A 16,110-nucleotide genomic window follows, 5' to 3' on the forward strand; every position below is an offset into this window, starting at 1 on the left:
AAAATTCAGCGGAGAAAAGCAGTAAGAAAGGGGTGCGCTTAACCCTTTTTCTGCCCCTGCTTGAAATCTTCTTCCTCAAGCAGTTCCCACCTCCATGTCCTCAAAGTGCCAAAAACATAGTACAAACTTTCATCTGTAAACTTGTAGGTGGAAAGCTGTTTTGGGTGGAATAATTTGAGAAATTGCAGAAAGGTTCAGTGCTCCCTGCTACTTATGTACTCCAAAGCCCCCTTCCAACTTCCCCTTTGAAAAACAGCATTGGGCCTCAGAAAGTCTGCATGTTCGTGTCATGAATTGTTAGTACCTGAGACTGGAACCTTCCAACAAAATCTGACACTATGAGTGCTAGTTCATACAGTATGGGTTCTGTGCCAACATTTTTTTAAGACAGTCCACATCACAGATCATTTTTTTAAAAGTTGCTGCTTGCTATGAAAATGTCATGCTTTGTACAGTGAGTGATAACTCAAGAGTAACCCCACACAGGATTAAAACCCCTCGGCTGAATCTAACAATTTGTGGGAACAAGGACTGTGGCTCTTTGCCTTGTTCCTCTCCTCATATCAGTCCTCACTGAATCTAGAGGAAAGTCAATTCCTAGACTCACAGGACCTATGGGGACTAATAGCCATGTGGGGTATCTGCCCTGTTCTCCTTCCTTAGTAGCACCGACATCTGCATTCATCTGTGAATCCCACAGTTCTGGGGGAAAGGAACAAGGGAAATATCCTCTTCTATGAGTACTTTCCACTGATGGATCTCTGGATTCATCCCTTGGTATGAAGCAATTTACAATGGACTTTAAAATGGTTGTAACGTGCACTCCGGCCCTCAGTTCCAGCCTGCAAGAAACAATAATAATTAATTTGGATACTGCTATAAATAAAAAAGTGGCCCGTGTTGATGAAGGATATACCTAAAATGGACAAAACAAACATTTGGAGATTCTATGATCGCACTGTGCAAGGTGTGGTGCTGTAAGTAGAAATGCCCCTCTTAAGAATCTCAAGTTACAGAGGTAGGCTTGCCAGTATGCAGGGAATGCTTGTGGAGCACTTTCCTCCCTCCCATTAGAGACAGAATAAATCATGTAAATGTAGACACATATCTGCAGTTTCTACGTATTTGATTTACGTAAACAGTGATCAAATTCACCTCTTCTTGATGCTGCATTTGTTGGAAGAGAATTCTACTTGGAGTGGAATTTCATTTTTTATTCGTACTGAAACCCATTCTTTATTCTAGTTTATGATTATGTCCTCTAGATAATTGTATTGACTACAGTGTAAAGCAAAATAATGAATCTGGCTAGGTTTCATCATGGTGCCATATCTGGAAAGGGAAGAAATGTTGTTTCAGATAAATACCTTAAATTCTATCTGTTTTTTATGGACAGTATAGCTTCCCTTTTTATGCTGGTTGAGAAATGCCTGCGGTACCGAAAGGAAACATTTTACTAGTCTAGAGAGAAAAACGTTACAACGTCTTGCGATGTTGCTGAAGTCTGCATCATTAGTATGAAGGTGTCAGGTTGGTCAGATAAAAGAGTCCCTCAGTACTGTTAGTATTAATCTTTTCTGCCACTCAGTAGAGTGGCAGTTCACCAGGGAATTCCCAAGGGCCATTCACATGCAGGAAATACAGATAGAGTTCCTAGTGTTTTAAAATGTGTCACAGCTATAGGCACGTTTTTAAATGTGAAAAAAACAAAATACTTTCACATCCATGGCAACCATTTCTAGAAGTCATAACACTTCTTTCACAGACAGCCCTATCTGTGTCCACTGCCTCACCTCATCTTAGGACTGTTTCCCTGCCTCACCTCATCTTAGGACTGCCAATGTTCAGGAGGGGGCTGGCAATCTCCCAGAATTACAACTAATCTCCAGACCAGAGACGTAGGTATAGATTTTTATGGGGGGGTTGGGGGCAGGGCCACACCCCCACCCGCCCCTGGGGGCATGGCCACGCTTCCCCAAGCCATGCCCCCAGCCTCAGTGCTTATAAAAGCAGCTCTCCGAGGCCAGGGGCAGCAGACACCCCTGCCCCCCCCCCCACTGGCTGGGCTCCCAGCTGACAGCTGGCAGTCTCTTCTGCCCTCCCCTCCAGGCAGAGGCGTAGCTAGGGAAAATGGAGTCTGGTGCAAAATTTGAGTTTTTGCGCACTCCCTCAATGGGCGGCCGCTGTGATGCTGGAATCCACCCCCAAACAGCATCATTTGCAATGTTGTTTAAACTAGGGAGCCCAGATTATCCTTTTAAATCCACATTAAAGAGAGAGTCTGGGGTCCCAAGTTATAACAAAATTTAAAGTGATGCTGTTTTGGGGTGGATTATCTCCCACCCTGAAATAGCATCACTTTCAATGTTTAAACTGGGGACCTCATATTCTCCCTTTAAATCCATGCCAAACGGGGTGGATTTAAAAGGTGAATTTGGGGAAATTTAGGGGATGCCTGCTGTCAGGGGTGCAATTGTTAAGCTAGCAGCATCAAACGTTCAGGGTATCTTTAGGAGACCCTCCTGATGATACCATCCAGGTTTGGTGAAGTTTGGTCCATGGGGGTCAAAGTTATGGACCCTCAAATGTGTAGCCCCCATCTCCTGTTAGCTCCCATTGGAAACAATGGGGGATGGCGCAGCACTCTGGGAGTCCATAACTTTGGTCCCCCTAGACCAGTGGTGGCGAACCTATGGCAGGGGCTGATGGGAATTGTAGTCCCTGAATATCTGGAGTGCCATGGGTTCGCCACCATGGCCCTAGACCAAACCTCACAAAACCTGGGTGGTATCATCAGGAGAGTCCCCCAACAAAACCCTGAAATTTTGGGGCTGCTAGCCTAAAAATTAAGCAGCTGGTAAAGGTCAGTCCAATTAGGCAGCTGCTCAGCATTAACCCAAGGATGCAAGTGGTATTGCTCCTACAAAACTCAAACAAGGGGCCACTCCCCACTTACCTCTTCTAAGTGCAACACCGCAGCGACCCAGGATAGAAAAGCCTCCGCGGCTTTTGACCACAGAGACATTTGTTCCCCACTCATTTGCCATTCAGGAAATAACTTGGGGGAGCAAGAGGAGGAGTTCCGTGGCTTGTCCGAGGTGATGACCTGATTGGCTGCTTGGCGTGTGCGTCATGGACATGCACGATGGAAGTAAAGCGACCCTCCATTTTGATTGGCTGACCGCGAGAAGTTGTTTTTGATAGGCTTGCAACACGCACGCACCTACCCGCAGTGAATTGATTGGGCAGAAAAACGAAAGTGAAAATCAGTTTTGGTTTCCACCGCCCACAACCTCGTGCGCTCAGCGGCACTTTGCCGTGAATGGGTGCTGCCAAGCCGCAAAGCCGTAAAGCTCGAGCAAAGGGAGCAATGTTGACGCGTCGCGGCGTTTGTGCACACGTCTCAATTTCAGCGAGCGTGCATTGTAAAAGAGGATGTAGCTTCGTGTCTACATCATCAAGCGACGTAGCTTCATGTCGCCCACTATCTGACGGGGACACCCTCCCTAAACAAAATGGAGGATCCTTTTTCCTGATTGGCCGGAAAGCTGTGCGTCACAGTCAATCAACCATGCGTAAACAGCCGAGGTTCCCCACTACCCCGTGGCAACTGCGGGGTTTTGGAAAATGTTGCTCTTTGAAGAGGGCCTAATTTGACGAGCGCCAAGGAGGTGGGAGAGCGGCAAATTCTGGGCACCTGCGCAGTGGCCGCTGGTGATGTGGGGAACGTCCAGGATCCCCGTGTCTTATCAAGAGGTGACCCCGCTGCTTATGGTGAGGGTCCATACATGGATGCCAAATACTCTAACCCTGAATGGGAAGACAACAGTGGCAACACTCTTTCCCATTTGTTTCTCTTTCTCTTCCTTCATATGCGCACACACTCATCTGACTCTGTGTGAGAAAGAAGTATCCTGTGGCCTCTGACTCCCTCCTATTTACCACTTCCAGGGAAAACAGGCCCTTTCCGCACAAAGCAATTATTAGTGGAATATTTTAAATTCTACCATTCTTTGTGGTTTTTGTCTGCATGTGGTCTTGTAAAATGTTCTGCAAACATTTCATCTCATCAATTTAAAGGTTTTAATTTTTGTCTCGTGCATGTATAGATTCAATGCTTGGAAGAGCTGTAAATTTAAAGACATGCCAATTGTGCTGTCATCTGATTGGAAGCATCAATCAATAGAATTATGAATCATCAATCCCACTAAGAAATTGTTTTTTAAAAAAAGGGGGGGGGAGGCGAATTGATTGCAAAGTTTATTTTGTAGGCAGGCAATACTGAACAGGGTTACAGTAGCTCAGTGCGGGAAATGGCAGACAGTTGTGCTGGCAGAGGAAAATTGAGTGAATTGGAAAGCAGCAGAAATGAGTGGACAGAAGGGGGAATAGATCTGTGAGTTTGGGCCGGACAAATAAAATGTTGTAAATATGATCACAAGCCAAGGGATGACTGCTCCAAAATGCTTCAGAGAAAAGAAGAATTGTAAAAGGGGTTCCGGATAAAATGTTTTCAGGCTGGAAATAAAATGTTACCAAAACCAAAGGGGGGGGGGGGTAATAGTGCGGAACTTCATGGAAAAAACATTTTTATGTCTGGCCTGGAAAAGTTTTAAAAGATGTGTGTGGAAATGGCCACAGAGGTAAATATCTATTTTTACCCTAGAGAGCAAGTTACCATTTGGGGATGAAATGGTTTCTTTGGAAAACTTTTCCTCACCTGAGCGCTGCTCTGCAATGCAATAATTTTTTACCAACTGCCATTTTGGTTCTACTTACTAAGCCACCATTTTGTAACTGGTTGCTCCCAAGGGTCTTGAAAACGATTAAGTAGTTCTCAGATGTGTAAAGTGTGCCCTCCTCTGATATAGATGAGAATTATTGATTGAACACAGTCCAGTTTGCAGAGCTGTTTGAAATCTACCACAGCACTACTATCATGCAGGGGTCTGGAGCAGCTGCGGGAATGAGAATACGGTCAAGGCTCTGAAGAAAGTCAGTGTAAACTCAAGGGGGTCCTGAGTTGTCTAGCAAGTATCAGTGCTGTAGAGCATGTTCAAAGGTGCTGAGAACTGGCATAGAGTTATGGTGAGATTAATATGCTCTGCCCATTATAACATACCACCCCCAGACCAAATGTTTCTTTTCTGTTGTCACCATGGCATCTCAACAGACTTCAGTACTAAAATATATGTGCACAAACTGTGCCGCCAGCTTGTGTGTGCAAATGTTGTAGGAGATTATCATAGCAGCCAGCTGTGTAGTCAAGTTTGTGCAATTTGTCTGTGCCATCAGGAAGACTGTGGGCCTCAGTCGTTCTTAGGCCTATCAGAAATATCAAGTATCTTGTATTGTGATACAACAAAGCAGACACCAAATCTCTTTCCAGTACTGGACTGGACTTTCTTAACCCAGGCTTATACAAATCTTGCAAGTAGCCAAAGTTGTTGGATATCATCCCCAGATATTTAGCAAAATGTTAGCTTACGTTGGTTCATATGTTTCCTCTGCCATTGTTGTCTTAGGTAAGGCCACTGTCTTTTAACTTCAGTCCCTTGCCCCATCTGCAATCATGGGATAATAACATTTACAAGGTTGTTGTTAGGGTCACCAGGTCCTCCTGGCCATAGGTGGGGGATGGGGGTAGGGTTGCCAGCTCTAGAATGGGAAACTCCTAGAGATTTAAGGGTAGATCCAGGGGAGGATAGGACCACAGTGAGGTACAGTGCCATAGAGTTCACCCTCCATAGCATCCATTTTCTCCTGGGCAACTGATTTCTATAGTTTTGAGAGAAGCTGTAATATGGGGGGGATTCCCAGGTACCACCTGGAGGCTGGCATCCTTAGTTGTTGTCAGGATTAAGACAATACAGTGTACGTGAAGAACTTTTAACAATTGACAGCTATGGAATATCTCCTGAAATTATTTAATTGGCCATTTATATTGATATACTTTTAAATAAACTGCCTACACTGCTTGGACATAGCACTCTGATAGAAAGGAAGTGGTTAGCAAGGTCTGCAGAGGTACACAATGAGCACAGATTACATTTGGGACCCACAAAGGGCAAAGAAATGAAGATGTGTTGTTTCTGTATCATTTCAACATAGACATAACCTTTCTCTTTGGTTCATTTCTCTCTGTTCTAGAATCCTCCAAGAGAGGTGCGTGGAATAGCATGGCAGAAGTCTGGTCTAGAGATGGGCAGTGCTAAGGAGCCTGAGGCTTTGCAATCATTGAAAAAAGAAGTTGCTCCAGAAGATGTTCATCAGCCCAACACCAGCTTGCCTTGCAGTCAGGAGAAAGGCAGCTGCCTCCAGAACACCAAATGTGACGGAGGGGAACTTACCATGAGGAACTGCTGTGTAAATGATCTAGGCACCAAAGACAGCTGTCAAGAAGATACCATGGTGGACAACCCCAGCCAGAAGAAGGCTCCAGCTGTGGATGCACCACCTTCTAAGGATCTAGCTGCTGCAACTGGAACTGTGGCTCTTAAAGACACTGGGAATGAAAAAAGTCCACTGGAAGGATTAGGAGGCACAGAAGCTATTAGTGACTTGTGTCACAACAGTGAGCAGAGATCCAGCATGAAGGAACTTCCCAGTAGTTCAACCAATACCTGCACCCCTTTGGAAGGAAAATATTCTGGGAAAGCCAGTCCTGCTGCTGAAAAGAGAAATGCTGAGGAGGCTTGTAGGCCCCTCCCAGCAGAATCCTGCCTTAAGGGAGCCAATAAGGACTCCTCCAGTGCACCAGCTTCCATGAAACATGTTGCATTTCTTGAACCAACCAAAAACAAAGATGAGCCAGGAAGTGTCAGAACAGGAATGGTACCATCTGAGCTGGGTCCAGACCTTACCACATGCCTGCAGAAAACAAGCCAAGGGCAGCTTGATGTCTCTAAGGGAGACTTGTGTAAACTTAAGGGTGCTTCCTGTGAAGCAGAAGAACATGTCAATGAAGGACAAAGAGATACCCTTGTGCAGGAAGCCTCCAAGGAATCTGTCTCAGAGCCCACAGGAGCAGACACTGCACCAGGGAAGTTGGGGAAGTCAGGAGCAGAAATGAACCCGTTGGGTCCTACTGCAGGGATGAGGCCTCCTGTTATAAAAGTTAACACAGGTGTGGGCTCCAGTGGAGTATCAGAAACTCTGACAGCTGCTGCTGCTGTTACTGCCCATGAAATCAAATACCAGAGCACATCAGGAGATACTGAAACAACACCAGGTCAAGCCACACAGGAAACAGAAGGGCTCAGAGAAGCATCACCCTCCAGCCCCGAGGGTAACAACAGAGCTCAGGAACAACAAAAGTCAGTAGTGACTAGCACGAGTACAAATGAAGGACACGTATCAGGTGTAGAGACCGAGTCTGTGGAGCCTCTTCCCAAGGTCTGCTCATTTGAGATCACTGCTCCCCAGCAAGATGCTGGGACTCAAGTTGACAATCGTGTGTCTTTGGTGTCAGTTGCCATCAGCCCCATCAATCCACCGGATGGTTCCACAGCCTTCACCTTCCACGCCAGGGGCTTGGCACCACTCTCTTCTCTGAAGAGCCCTGGCCCAGAACAGAAACCTACCAAGAAGGATGTGGAGATGCAAGTGTTCATTCCAGTAGAGACCCGATCAGTGGCCACAGGGCCCATGACTCCAGTGACCAAATCCCCCCAAGCCTCCTATCCTGAGGTGCATGTCAAAGGGGCACAGGAAGAGGCATCAGAGCCCGTGCGCGAGGTCAGCTGGGATGAGAAGGGGATGACATGGGAAGTGTATGGTGCCTCTATGGAGGTGGAGGTGCTGGGCATGGCCATCCAGAAGCATCTGGAAAAGCAGATTGAAGAACATGGCCGGCAGATAGTGATGACTCCTCAGAGCACCCGTGCCAGCTCCATTAAGGGCGCCCCCCGGAAGGGCGAGATCAAGAGGCAGCCAAGTGTGTTCAGGGCACTCCTACAGAATGTGCGTCGGCCCCATTGCTGCTCCCGAGGGGGCCCAGCTGTGGAGTAAAGTGGGCACTTGCCTTCTGTTAGGTTTTATAGCAGCTGGAAATGCAAATGTGATGTAGTTTCTCAGGCAATGTGTGAGCCCATTCCTTTTAAGTCTTCTGAATCCCAGGTATTTGGACACTGAAAATGAAGGCCACACGTTGTTTTACAAGGGTGACATAAATATCACTTTGCAAGGTACAACTGGGCTGGTCCTGAGGAGGTTTGATGTTCCAGAAAGCAATGCTCATTCTTGAAGTACAGTTTTGCATCTTGGGAAGTGGTTTCCACAGTGCCAAACTTATTTAGATACAATATGCAAAACTGCCTAAAATCTTTGGGGGGGGGGGGGCTGGAGACAGTCTCTGGGTTTTTGTTGTTGTGGTGGTGTTTTGTTTTTGTTTTTTTGCATTATTGCAGGCATAGTTCCCTGACAGGCCAGATTCATCAGTTTTTGACTTCTAAGAACCCTCAGCCAGACAGTCTTTCCCAGCCTAATTGCCTGAGGATCAAAACAGACACGACCGAAGCCTTGGGTAAAATGCTTTCTATCCATACCCTATCAGGTAGAAATACGCTTATAGTGTGAGTTGGTCCACTTTTCTTTAGAAGTAGCAAGCATGCCTTTGTTGCATTGCCCAGTCCATGGACGGATGAGTCTAACGTCACATATCAATCAATCCATGTATTTTGTAAAGCGTGTTCCTACATGGATGGAACATGCATTGTTACCAGGCAGCAACTGTTTCATCCATAGGATCAGTTCTCGCGATCTTTTGTTTCAAACTCCAGAGATTCCCTTTGATCTGGAATAACTGACCCCAGGACTTCAATAACATGCATCTGATTGCCAATCCTCAAGTCCCTTTAGCATGTGGAAGGGTGTGCAGTAGAAGCTTTTCATGGCATGGAGGTAATTAGCATCGCCTGGAAAAGAACAACCCACTCATGGTAAAGATCCAGCGTGGTTCAGTGGTTAAGAGCAGTCGACTCTAATCTGGGGACCGAGTTCAATTCCCCGCTTGTCCACATGAAGCCTGCTGGGTGACCTTGAGTTAGTCACAATCTTCTCAGAACTAACCCAGAACTTGGGTTAGTCACAATTCTCTCAGAACCTGCCACACAAGGTGCCTGTAGTGGGAGAGGAAGGGAGGGTGATTGTAAGCTGCCTTGAAATGCCTTACTGTAGAGAAAAGGTGGGGTTTAAAAACCAACTCCTCTTCTTCTTCTAAGCCTTTGTTAAAAGAACAGGTCATTTCTTTCTTCAAGCAGTTGGCAACCCAAATCACTAAAGTGTTGCCACTTGAACTATGTTATATTCCATAAGCACAATGTGAATCCTCCAAAACTGGAACACTTTATCTGATTCACTGTACCATGTACATCTATGGCTACCAATCTTGATCTATGGCTACCAACCTTGATCCTCCTTGATCTCAGATTGCAAATGCCTTAGCAGACCAGGTGCTCAGGAGCGGCAGCAGCAGAAGGCCATTGCTTTCACATCCTGCACGTGAGCTCCCAAAGGCACCTGGTGGGCCACTGTGAGTAGCAGAGTGCTGGACTAGATGGACTCTGGTCTGATCCAGCTGGCTAGTTCTTATGTTCTTATGTCATTAAGACTTCAATCATGTGCCACTTATCAAGGAGTAAGTCCCATGGGAGTCTGTGAGACTTACTCCTAAGTAAATATTCTTAGGCTTATATTGCCACTCTCTCCTTACAAACAGAAACCTCTGGCTTTCAGTTCAGCTGCAGGGCATGCAACCAAAATGCAAGCTCTGCATAACATTACTCTCTCCTTTACAAAATAAATGTTTCTGTCTTTAAATCTGTATCATCTTTGTATTTCCAGATAACTTGATGGGCAATTCAGCTTTGCAGAAGAACGTTGGCAAAACCTCTGGTAGCTGTCTCAAAAGACACAAGCCAGATTTCTTTTCCAGAATTTATTTTTTTTAAATGGCATTTATACTAACTTGCTCTCCTTTCTACCAACCTTCTGAGCTGTGCCTCAGGAGCAACATGGGTTGAACACTGCTGGATGCAGCACTCACGTAACTGTATACATATTTACGAACTGCAGTTTTGTCCTTCCCTGACAGCTGTTTCGAAGCCTTCTGGCTGCTTGTACATGCAGCTGCCAGTTTAGAACCTCTTAAAACTTTTTTTCTTTTCTTTCTTTCTTTTCTTTAATGGTCTCTGACAAGGCCAGCGCTGTGGGAGGCACTTTAAGAGATGGTCAGTGAGTCAGGGAATTGATGGATGACATTCAAAGCAAAGGAAAACAGCTCCTTGTTTGTGTTATCACAAAAGCTCTCATCTAGTCTGAGAACAGACTGGAAAAGCAGCAGGGTTAGCAGTAAAGGCATAGTTGCATGGCAGTAGATGAGACCAGAAGGTGGTGTCATGTGCCCCCTTGGTTCAAGGCAGGATCATCCCACTATGGGATTTTCCTTGAAGATTAACCTACATAATATCAAAAATAGGCATGGTCTCCAGAAGCAAGTAACAGCCAGGGCTTTTTTGTTTCGATATGAGTGGCTGCTTGTCCTAAGGATATGTTGTGACAATGGAGACCATTTCATTGGCAGTTTTCTTCCTGGGATTTGGAGTGGGTTTCAGCCACCATGCAAAACCGCAGCTTGGGGAATCACGCGCATAGCTTGACATGCTCTGTACAGCAGCCCACTTTCAGCACCTCCTGCCCCTTGGCTAGCCATGTGACCGGCAGCAGGAACCAGGTGATGTTATTTGCCTCCATGTCATTAAAAGCATCAACTGCTCATTTCCACGCATTGAACCTCTGTTAAAAAGACAGGACATTTCCCCTTTGACTACTTCAGGGTCATGTCAGCTTCTTAGCAACAGCTTGATTCTGAAGCACTGTGAGGCCAAAGAGTTTTCCTACATCCTGCTGGGGCTGTCTTGGATAACAGGCAAAGGTGGTGGTGCCACTGAGGAGCCAACTTGCCTGAGAAACTCAGATCATTTGGAAGCATCCCCTTTCTGTGTGGGAGAGTGGCTTGCTGTGGGCTCTGGCTTGTGTGCATGTGAGCGTGTGTGCCTTTGCCCTCTTTGCAGTCAGTGCGGTTTTTTCCCCTCCCAGAGAGCAAAGAGATCGGCTGCCATCAAAAACACAGCTAATTTTTATGTTCCTGGGTTTTTTTCCAAGAGGGTTGGACTGGGGTGTTTTATTCATATGTGTTGGGATATAGGGTCTCTTGAAAATACTTTCTTAACTCTGTTGTGTTTACTCTGAATCGAGTTCTTGTTTTTCTGAAAGCGTCATGATGCTGCTGTTTCCTCTTTCTGCTTCCCCTCCACCATCATTCCTTTTCTTCCTTCATGCATTGAGATTTCATGAGTTTTCTCTAAACAATGGAATTTGGGAAGGGATAGTAGGGACAGCCTACTGCCACAGTGTACAAGGAGAAGGGGAGAAGGGATGGTGACATGACAGAAACCATAACTCTTGCTTTAGACACTTTTTTCCTCCAGCATTCTTTCATTAGATAGGTTTCAGGGGTCTCTCCCAGCTGAAAAATATCATGTCCCAAAACCTTCCCCTTTTTGTGGAGTTGGAGAATTACAGTTGCTGACCCTTTTCTGGTTGGATTCCTCCACCTAGTCTCATTAAATTCAGCAGACTAAGCCTTTTCCCTGCCATGCACCTGTTGAATTTCCTCCTTTTGTGCAGTCCAATACTGAATGTCGAACGCAGTCCTTTTATGCAGGGATGGACCAAGTATATTTTGAACAGGGCAGGTTTTCTGACTCTTTAAGAACTCTGAAGAATGGGCGCATTCAGTAGTGCCTCCCCAACTTTCACTGTAACACTGTGAGGAAGCAGCTAAACCTGAAGTCCACCTCTAATCCTCAGAGCTCTCTTAAACAGACAGAAACCTTGGTTCTTTGGTAATATTATAATGCTAAATAAGGGAAGGGAGGCTGCATGACTGACTGGGGCGGAGGGGGGCAGCATCTCCTTCCAATGGCATCTCATTCAGCTGGGATGGTCTTTGCCTTAACGTTGGATTGCCTGTGGTCAGCACAGGGTAGCAGTGTCATGTTCAGATCTTGATAAAGGAACTTTTCTCCACAGACTCAACACACTTGGTCCTTTAAAATACTAGTGTGCTCCAATACAGAGAGAAAGGTATGTGCCCAGTTGCTGTCCACCAGACATCTGTCTGTGATCTGTTCTCAGTGAGAAAGTGCAGCCTCTACCTCCAGCAGGTTACCGTAGATAAAGATCTGTGCTCTCAGTAGCCTGTCAGTAGTCAATTGCTGCAAGTGGTGATGCTGATTTCAGTACAAGGCACTTCCATAACCCCAGTTGCAATGGGAAAAGAACTGGTCAAATGCAGTCGAGTCATTAGCAAAAACTCTGCCTTTCTGTGCATATGTTTGATACTGTAGCCTATTTCAGGAAAAATATGTTAGTAGTAATATACAAAAATATGTTGTATATTTCTCTGCCACAGAACTCAACATGCCAGACTTTGTTGTAGAATGCTCCACCTGGCTCCTAGTGCCTGCCTAGCCCTGTTCCCCTCCATCCGTTTGATTGTAAAAAATACATTTTGGCATTCAGTTTAATTATACAACATTGGCACACAGCTCACTCACACACCTTTACTCCCGGTTGGCCTTCCCCATGTGCCATGCGCAGCGAGGAGAGTTCTCTTCAGAAGTAGATATGCCCACTCCTGCTCCATCAGCCATTTTGCCAAGAAAAAGTATGACGCAGTTTGCAAAAGGCAAGTATGGATGATAGTTGTTCAATGAGCTATAAATGGCTCCTGTATCAAAGTCTGTGTTCAGTAATGTACAAAATAATGGTTTTGACAAAGGCAGCACATAAAAATGAATGATAATTCTCATATTCGTCTTGGACTATATTTTAATGTGGAAGCATACAGTTTTCTCAACCGCAGCATGTCAACTGACCGTACTGACATCTTTTTCTGAGACAGAGTATAGTAACCTGTCACAGGTTACCTAGTATTGTTATCCTTGGAGAATAGTTAGATAAGTATGGGAGGATTTGTTACAGCCAAAGGAAGGCTCGGATTCTTGAAGCACTCAGTATTATTCATAAGTCGAGTTCAGAGACTTTGGGGTCACACTAACAGGTTTGTACACAAACCCCGGATTTCTGGCACCAGCATTTTCACTGGGATCTGCAGCTTCATGACTTATGCTACAAGGAGCATGCAGAGAAGTGTTCAAGAGAACAACAAGCAAGAGGTTAGGTGTTGGGAGGTGTCCCTAATTTGATTTGCTGGCTTCGTGAACATGACGTTGTAAAGCTCTCTAAGACCCTAAATCCACGCTGCGTAATGTGCTTGAAGATACAGCAACTGTGTGCCCCTGTCCCTGGTGCCTCCCTTTTCCTGACCCACAGAATTGCTGAGGGCCCTTCCCATTCCTTCGTCCTGCCTAGTGTGCTGTTCTCAGTATGGTGTTTACGTGCCACATGGATCTATAATACCAAGCAATGATAAGCTGTTAACAGTAACTTTGCCTTTGGTTTCTTTTTTCCCTTCTCTGTTTCTTTAGGGTACAATCTTGTAAACTTGGCTGTTGGATAATAAAATCTTCTGCAGAAAAAAAAATGCTGCCCAAGAGGGCTTCTTTTTTTTTTGTATTCATTCAAGGGCTTGGGATGAGAGAGTGGGCAGTTTTCATTACTTGGGATGAAATCAGCTCAAAATGAGGATGACTTTCTGCAAGGCAGCATGGGTGAGCTTCCAAAAATCTACATTGGGGAAGATTCAAAGAAACAATGGGTTCAGTGGCCCTGTTCTGATTGGGATTGCTAGATGTTCCATATGGAATGTTGGCTGAGGTTTGATCCTTCAGAAATGGAACAGTTGTGCAATGCCAGATACATAAATAATCCATAAATTCTACACTGCAGAATTATTTCACAGGCACCATGTAGACCTGGCAGCCATGACCAAGACCTGGGTGAAAGAGGATGAAATGGTTCTCAAAGATCACCAGCTTGTATGGTCTTCTATCAGTCATGGACAAACAGCACGGGGGCGGGGGGGTGGTGGCAATGGCAATGCTAATTCAGGAGGCTTTCTCCTTCAGGGTAATCCCCACCCCAGAGATCTCTGGTATTGGTTTGTGGGTCTGGCGTAGGAAGCTCAGGAGAGTGTGTCTATCTCACTGGTGTACCAAGCACACTAGCAAATACCTTTTCAAACCTACTAGAGATGGTGTCAAATTGGGCCTTGAGGTACCCCAGATGATGTTGGAGAGATTTTATGTCCATGCTGATACCATTTTTTCTTTGGCTTCAGGTGTGATGTCATCCATGATAGCACTATGACTCTCCTAAGTTGTATCTAGGGTATTTCGCTCCAAATGCACTCTTCTGCAATGGAACTTATTTGGACTTATTTCAGAATCTAATGTCTATTGGTTTGGAATATCACTTTATTTTGGAAAAAAAACACTACTATGTTTCCCTTTTGCCAGTCTATATGTAAACTCAAAGCCCATCAGCGCTTCCCAGGCCTATCAATCACTGCTCAGTATTAAACTGCAGAGGGGAATGGAGCAATGAACATGACAAGTTTTAATAGAAGCTATAGAAACTGTGCCTTTTGGAAATGTCTTTGATAAATATATATACCCTGTTTTTCGGCTGGATTGACTCCCAAAGGGACTTACAAGTCTATTATGTTTTAAAAATTAAAACCTGTTGCTAAGATCCACAGCTACATTTTTCTTGATGTTTCACACAATGAAAGAAATGTTAAACCAAATGTTTAAGCACCTTCTGGGACCTTGCAAGACACTGAGAAACTTCCTGTGCAATTTGATGCTGAGGCAACTCCAATCTAAGCCCAGTCAAGTGCAAGGCTGTTAGTTGAGTTGGTTCATTCTCTTCCCCATCTCCCAGCTGTTGGCAGCTTCAATGGCTGACCTTACGTTGTCCCAGTCGCTTCCTAATGATACAGTCTTCCCTCCTGAAGGGGATCCCAACCTGGGCAGCCCAGATGGCCTTCTCCAATCCAATCTAAGCCCAGATGCAGCCCAGCAGCAGTGGCGTAGGAGGTTAAGAGCTCGTGTATCTAATCTGAAGGAACCGGGTTTGATTCCCAGCTCTGCCGCCTTTGCTGTGGAGGCTTATCTGGGGAATTCAGATTAGCCTGTGCACTCCCACACATGCCAGCTGGGTGACCTCAGGCTAGTCACAGCTTCTCAGAGCTCTCTCAGTCCCACCTACCTCACAGGGTGTTTGTTGTGGGGGGGGAGGGCAAGGAGATTGTAAGCCCCTTTGAGCCTCCTGCAGGAGAGAAAGGGGGAATATAAATCCAAACTCTTCTTCTTCAGGAAAGACCCAGAAGCTGTTAAGGCCAAAAACAGGTATGATGGTGGTTGCAAGTCTGTTGGTACGGCTGAATTATTAGCTTATCACCCAGCAGCTGAGATTATTATAAAGGCTCAAGAAATTCTGCTTTCTACTTCTTAGGCATTTCTTCAGCTTTTTATCACTGCTTCCAAATGCAGAAGATATGAGTGTGTATATGAGGGGAATACTATTTTCTTCATTTAATGCCTGTTTACTTTGAAGATGCGCCTGTTTTGGATGAATGGTAAACCAAGGTATATTGCCGTGGTGGCGAACCTTTGGCACTCCAGATGCTATGGACTACAATTCCCATCAGCCCCTGCCAGCATGGCCAATTGTAGGGGCTGATGGGAATTGTAGCCCATAACATATGGAGTGCCAAAGGTTCGCCACCACTGGTATATTGCATTCCAGAAAGGATTTACTGGATAGTCAAAGGTTTTCATGGCTGGAATCAATGGGGGGCTGCTGAGGGTTTTTTTGTCTGTGTGGCTGTGGTCTGGTACTTTTTGCCCCTAACATTTTGTGCACGGAGAGAAACACATCTTACTGGACATACCTCTGAAGATGCCAGACCACTGGTGCAGGTGAAACATCGGGAACAAAAACTACCAGATCATGACCACACAGCCTGAAATACCCACAACAACCTGATTGCACAGTGTGATTCTGGGGTTGCCAAACAGAGAATTCAGATGTTCATTAAGCAAACAGTACATGAGATTGGCATATCAAGATGTGGGATGA

The 16,110-nt window shown here is 45.4% G+C and overlaps 1 protein-coding gene across 1 annotated transcript in view; it reads left to right on the forward strand.

Annotated features, from left to right (window-relative positions):
* The window catches only part of GPRIN1 (G protein regulated inducer of neurite outgrowth 1), a 37,570-nt gene extending 23,961 nt beyond the window's left edge, over window positions 1–13,609 (forward strand). Inside the window, exon 2 of the mRNA XM_048490000.1 lies at window positions 6,151–13,609. Within this exon, the coding sequence (XP_048345957.1) occupies window positions 6,202–8,010 (1,809 nt within the window). The 5' untranslated portion in view covers window positions 6,151–6,201 and the 3' untranslated portion in view covers window positions 8,011–13,609. The remainder of the gene's footprint in view (window positions 1–6,150) is intronic.
* The last annotated feature ends 2,501 nt before the right edge of the window (window positions 13,610–16,110 follow it).

This window comes from Sphaerodactylus townsendi, linkage group LG03 (genome assembly GCF_021028975.2).
Source record: "Sphaerodactylus townsendi isolate TG3544 linkage group LG03, MPM_Stown_v2.3, whole genome shotgun sequence".
Classification (NCBI taxonomy): domain Eukaryota; kingdom Metazoa; phylum Chordata; class Lepidosauria; order Squamata; family Sphaerodactylidae; genus Sphaerodactylus; species Sphaerodactylus townsendi.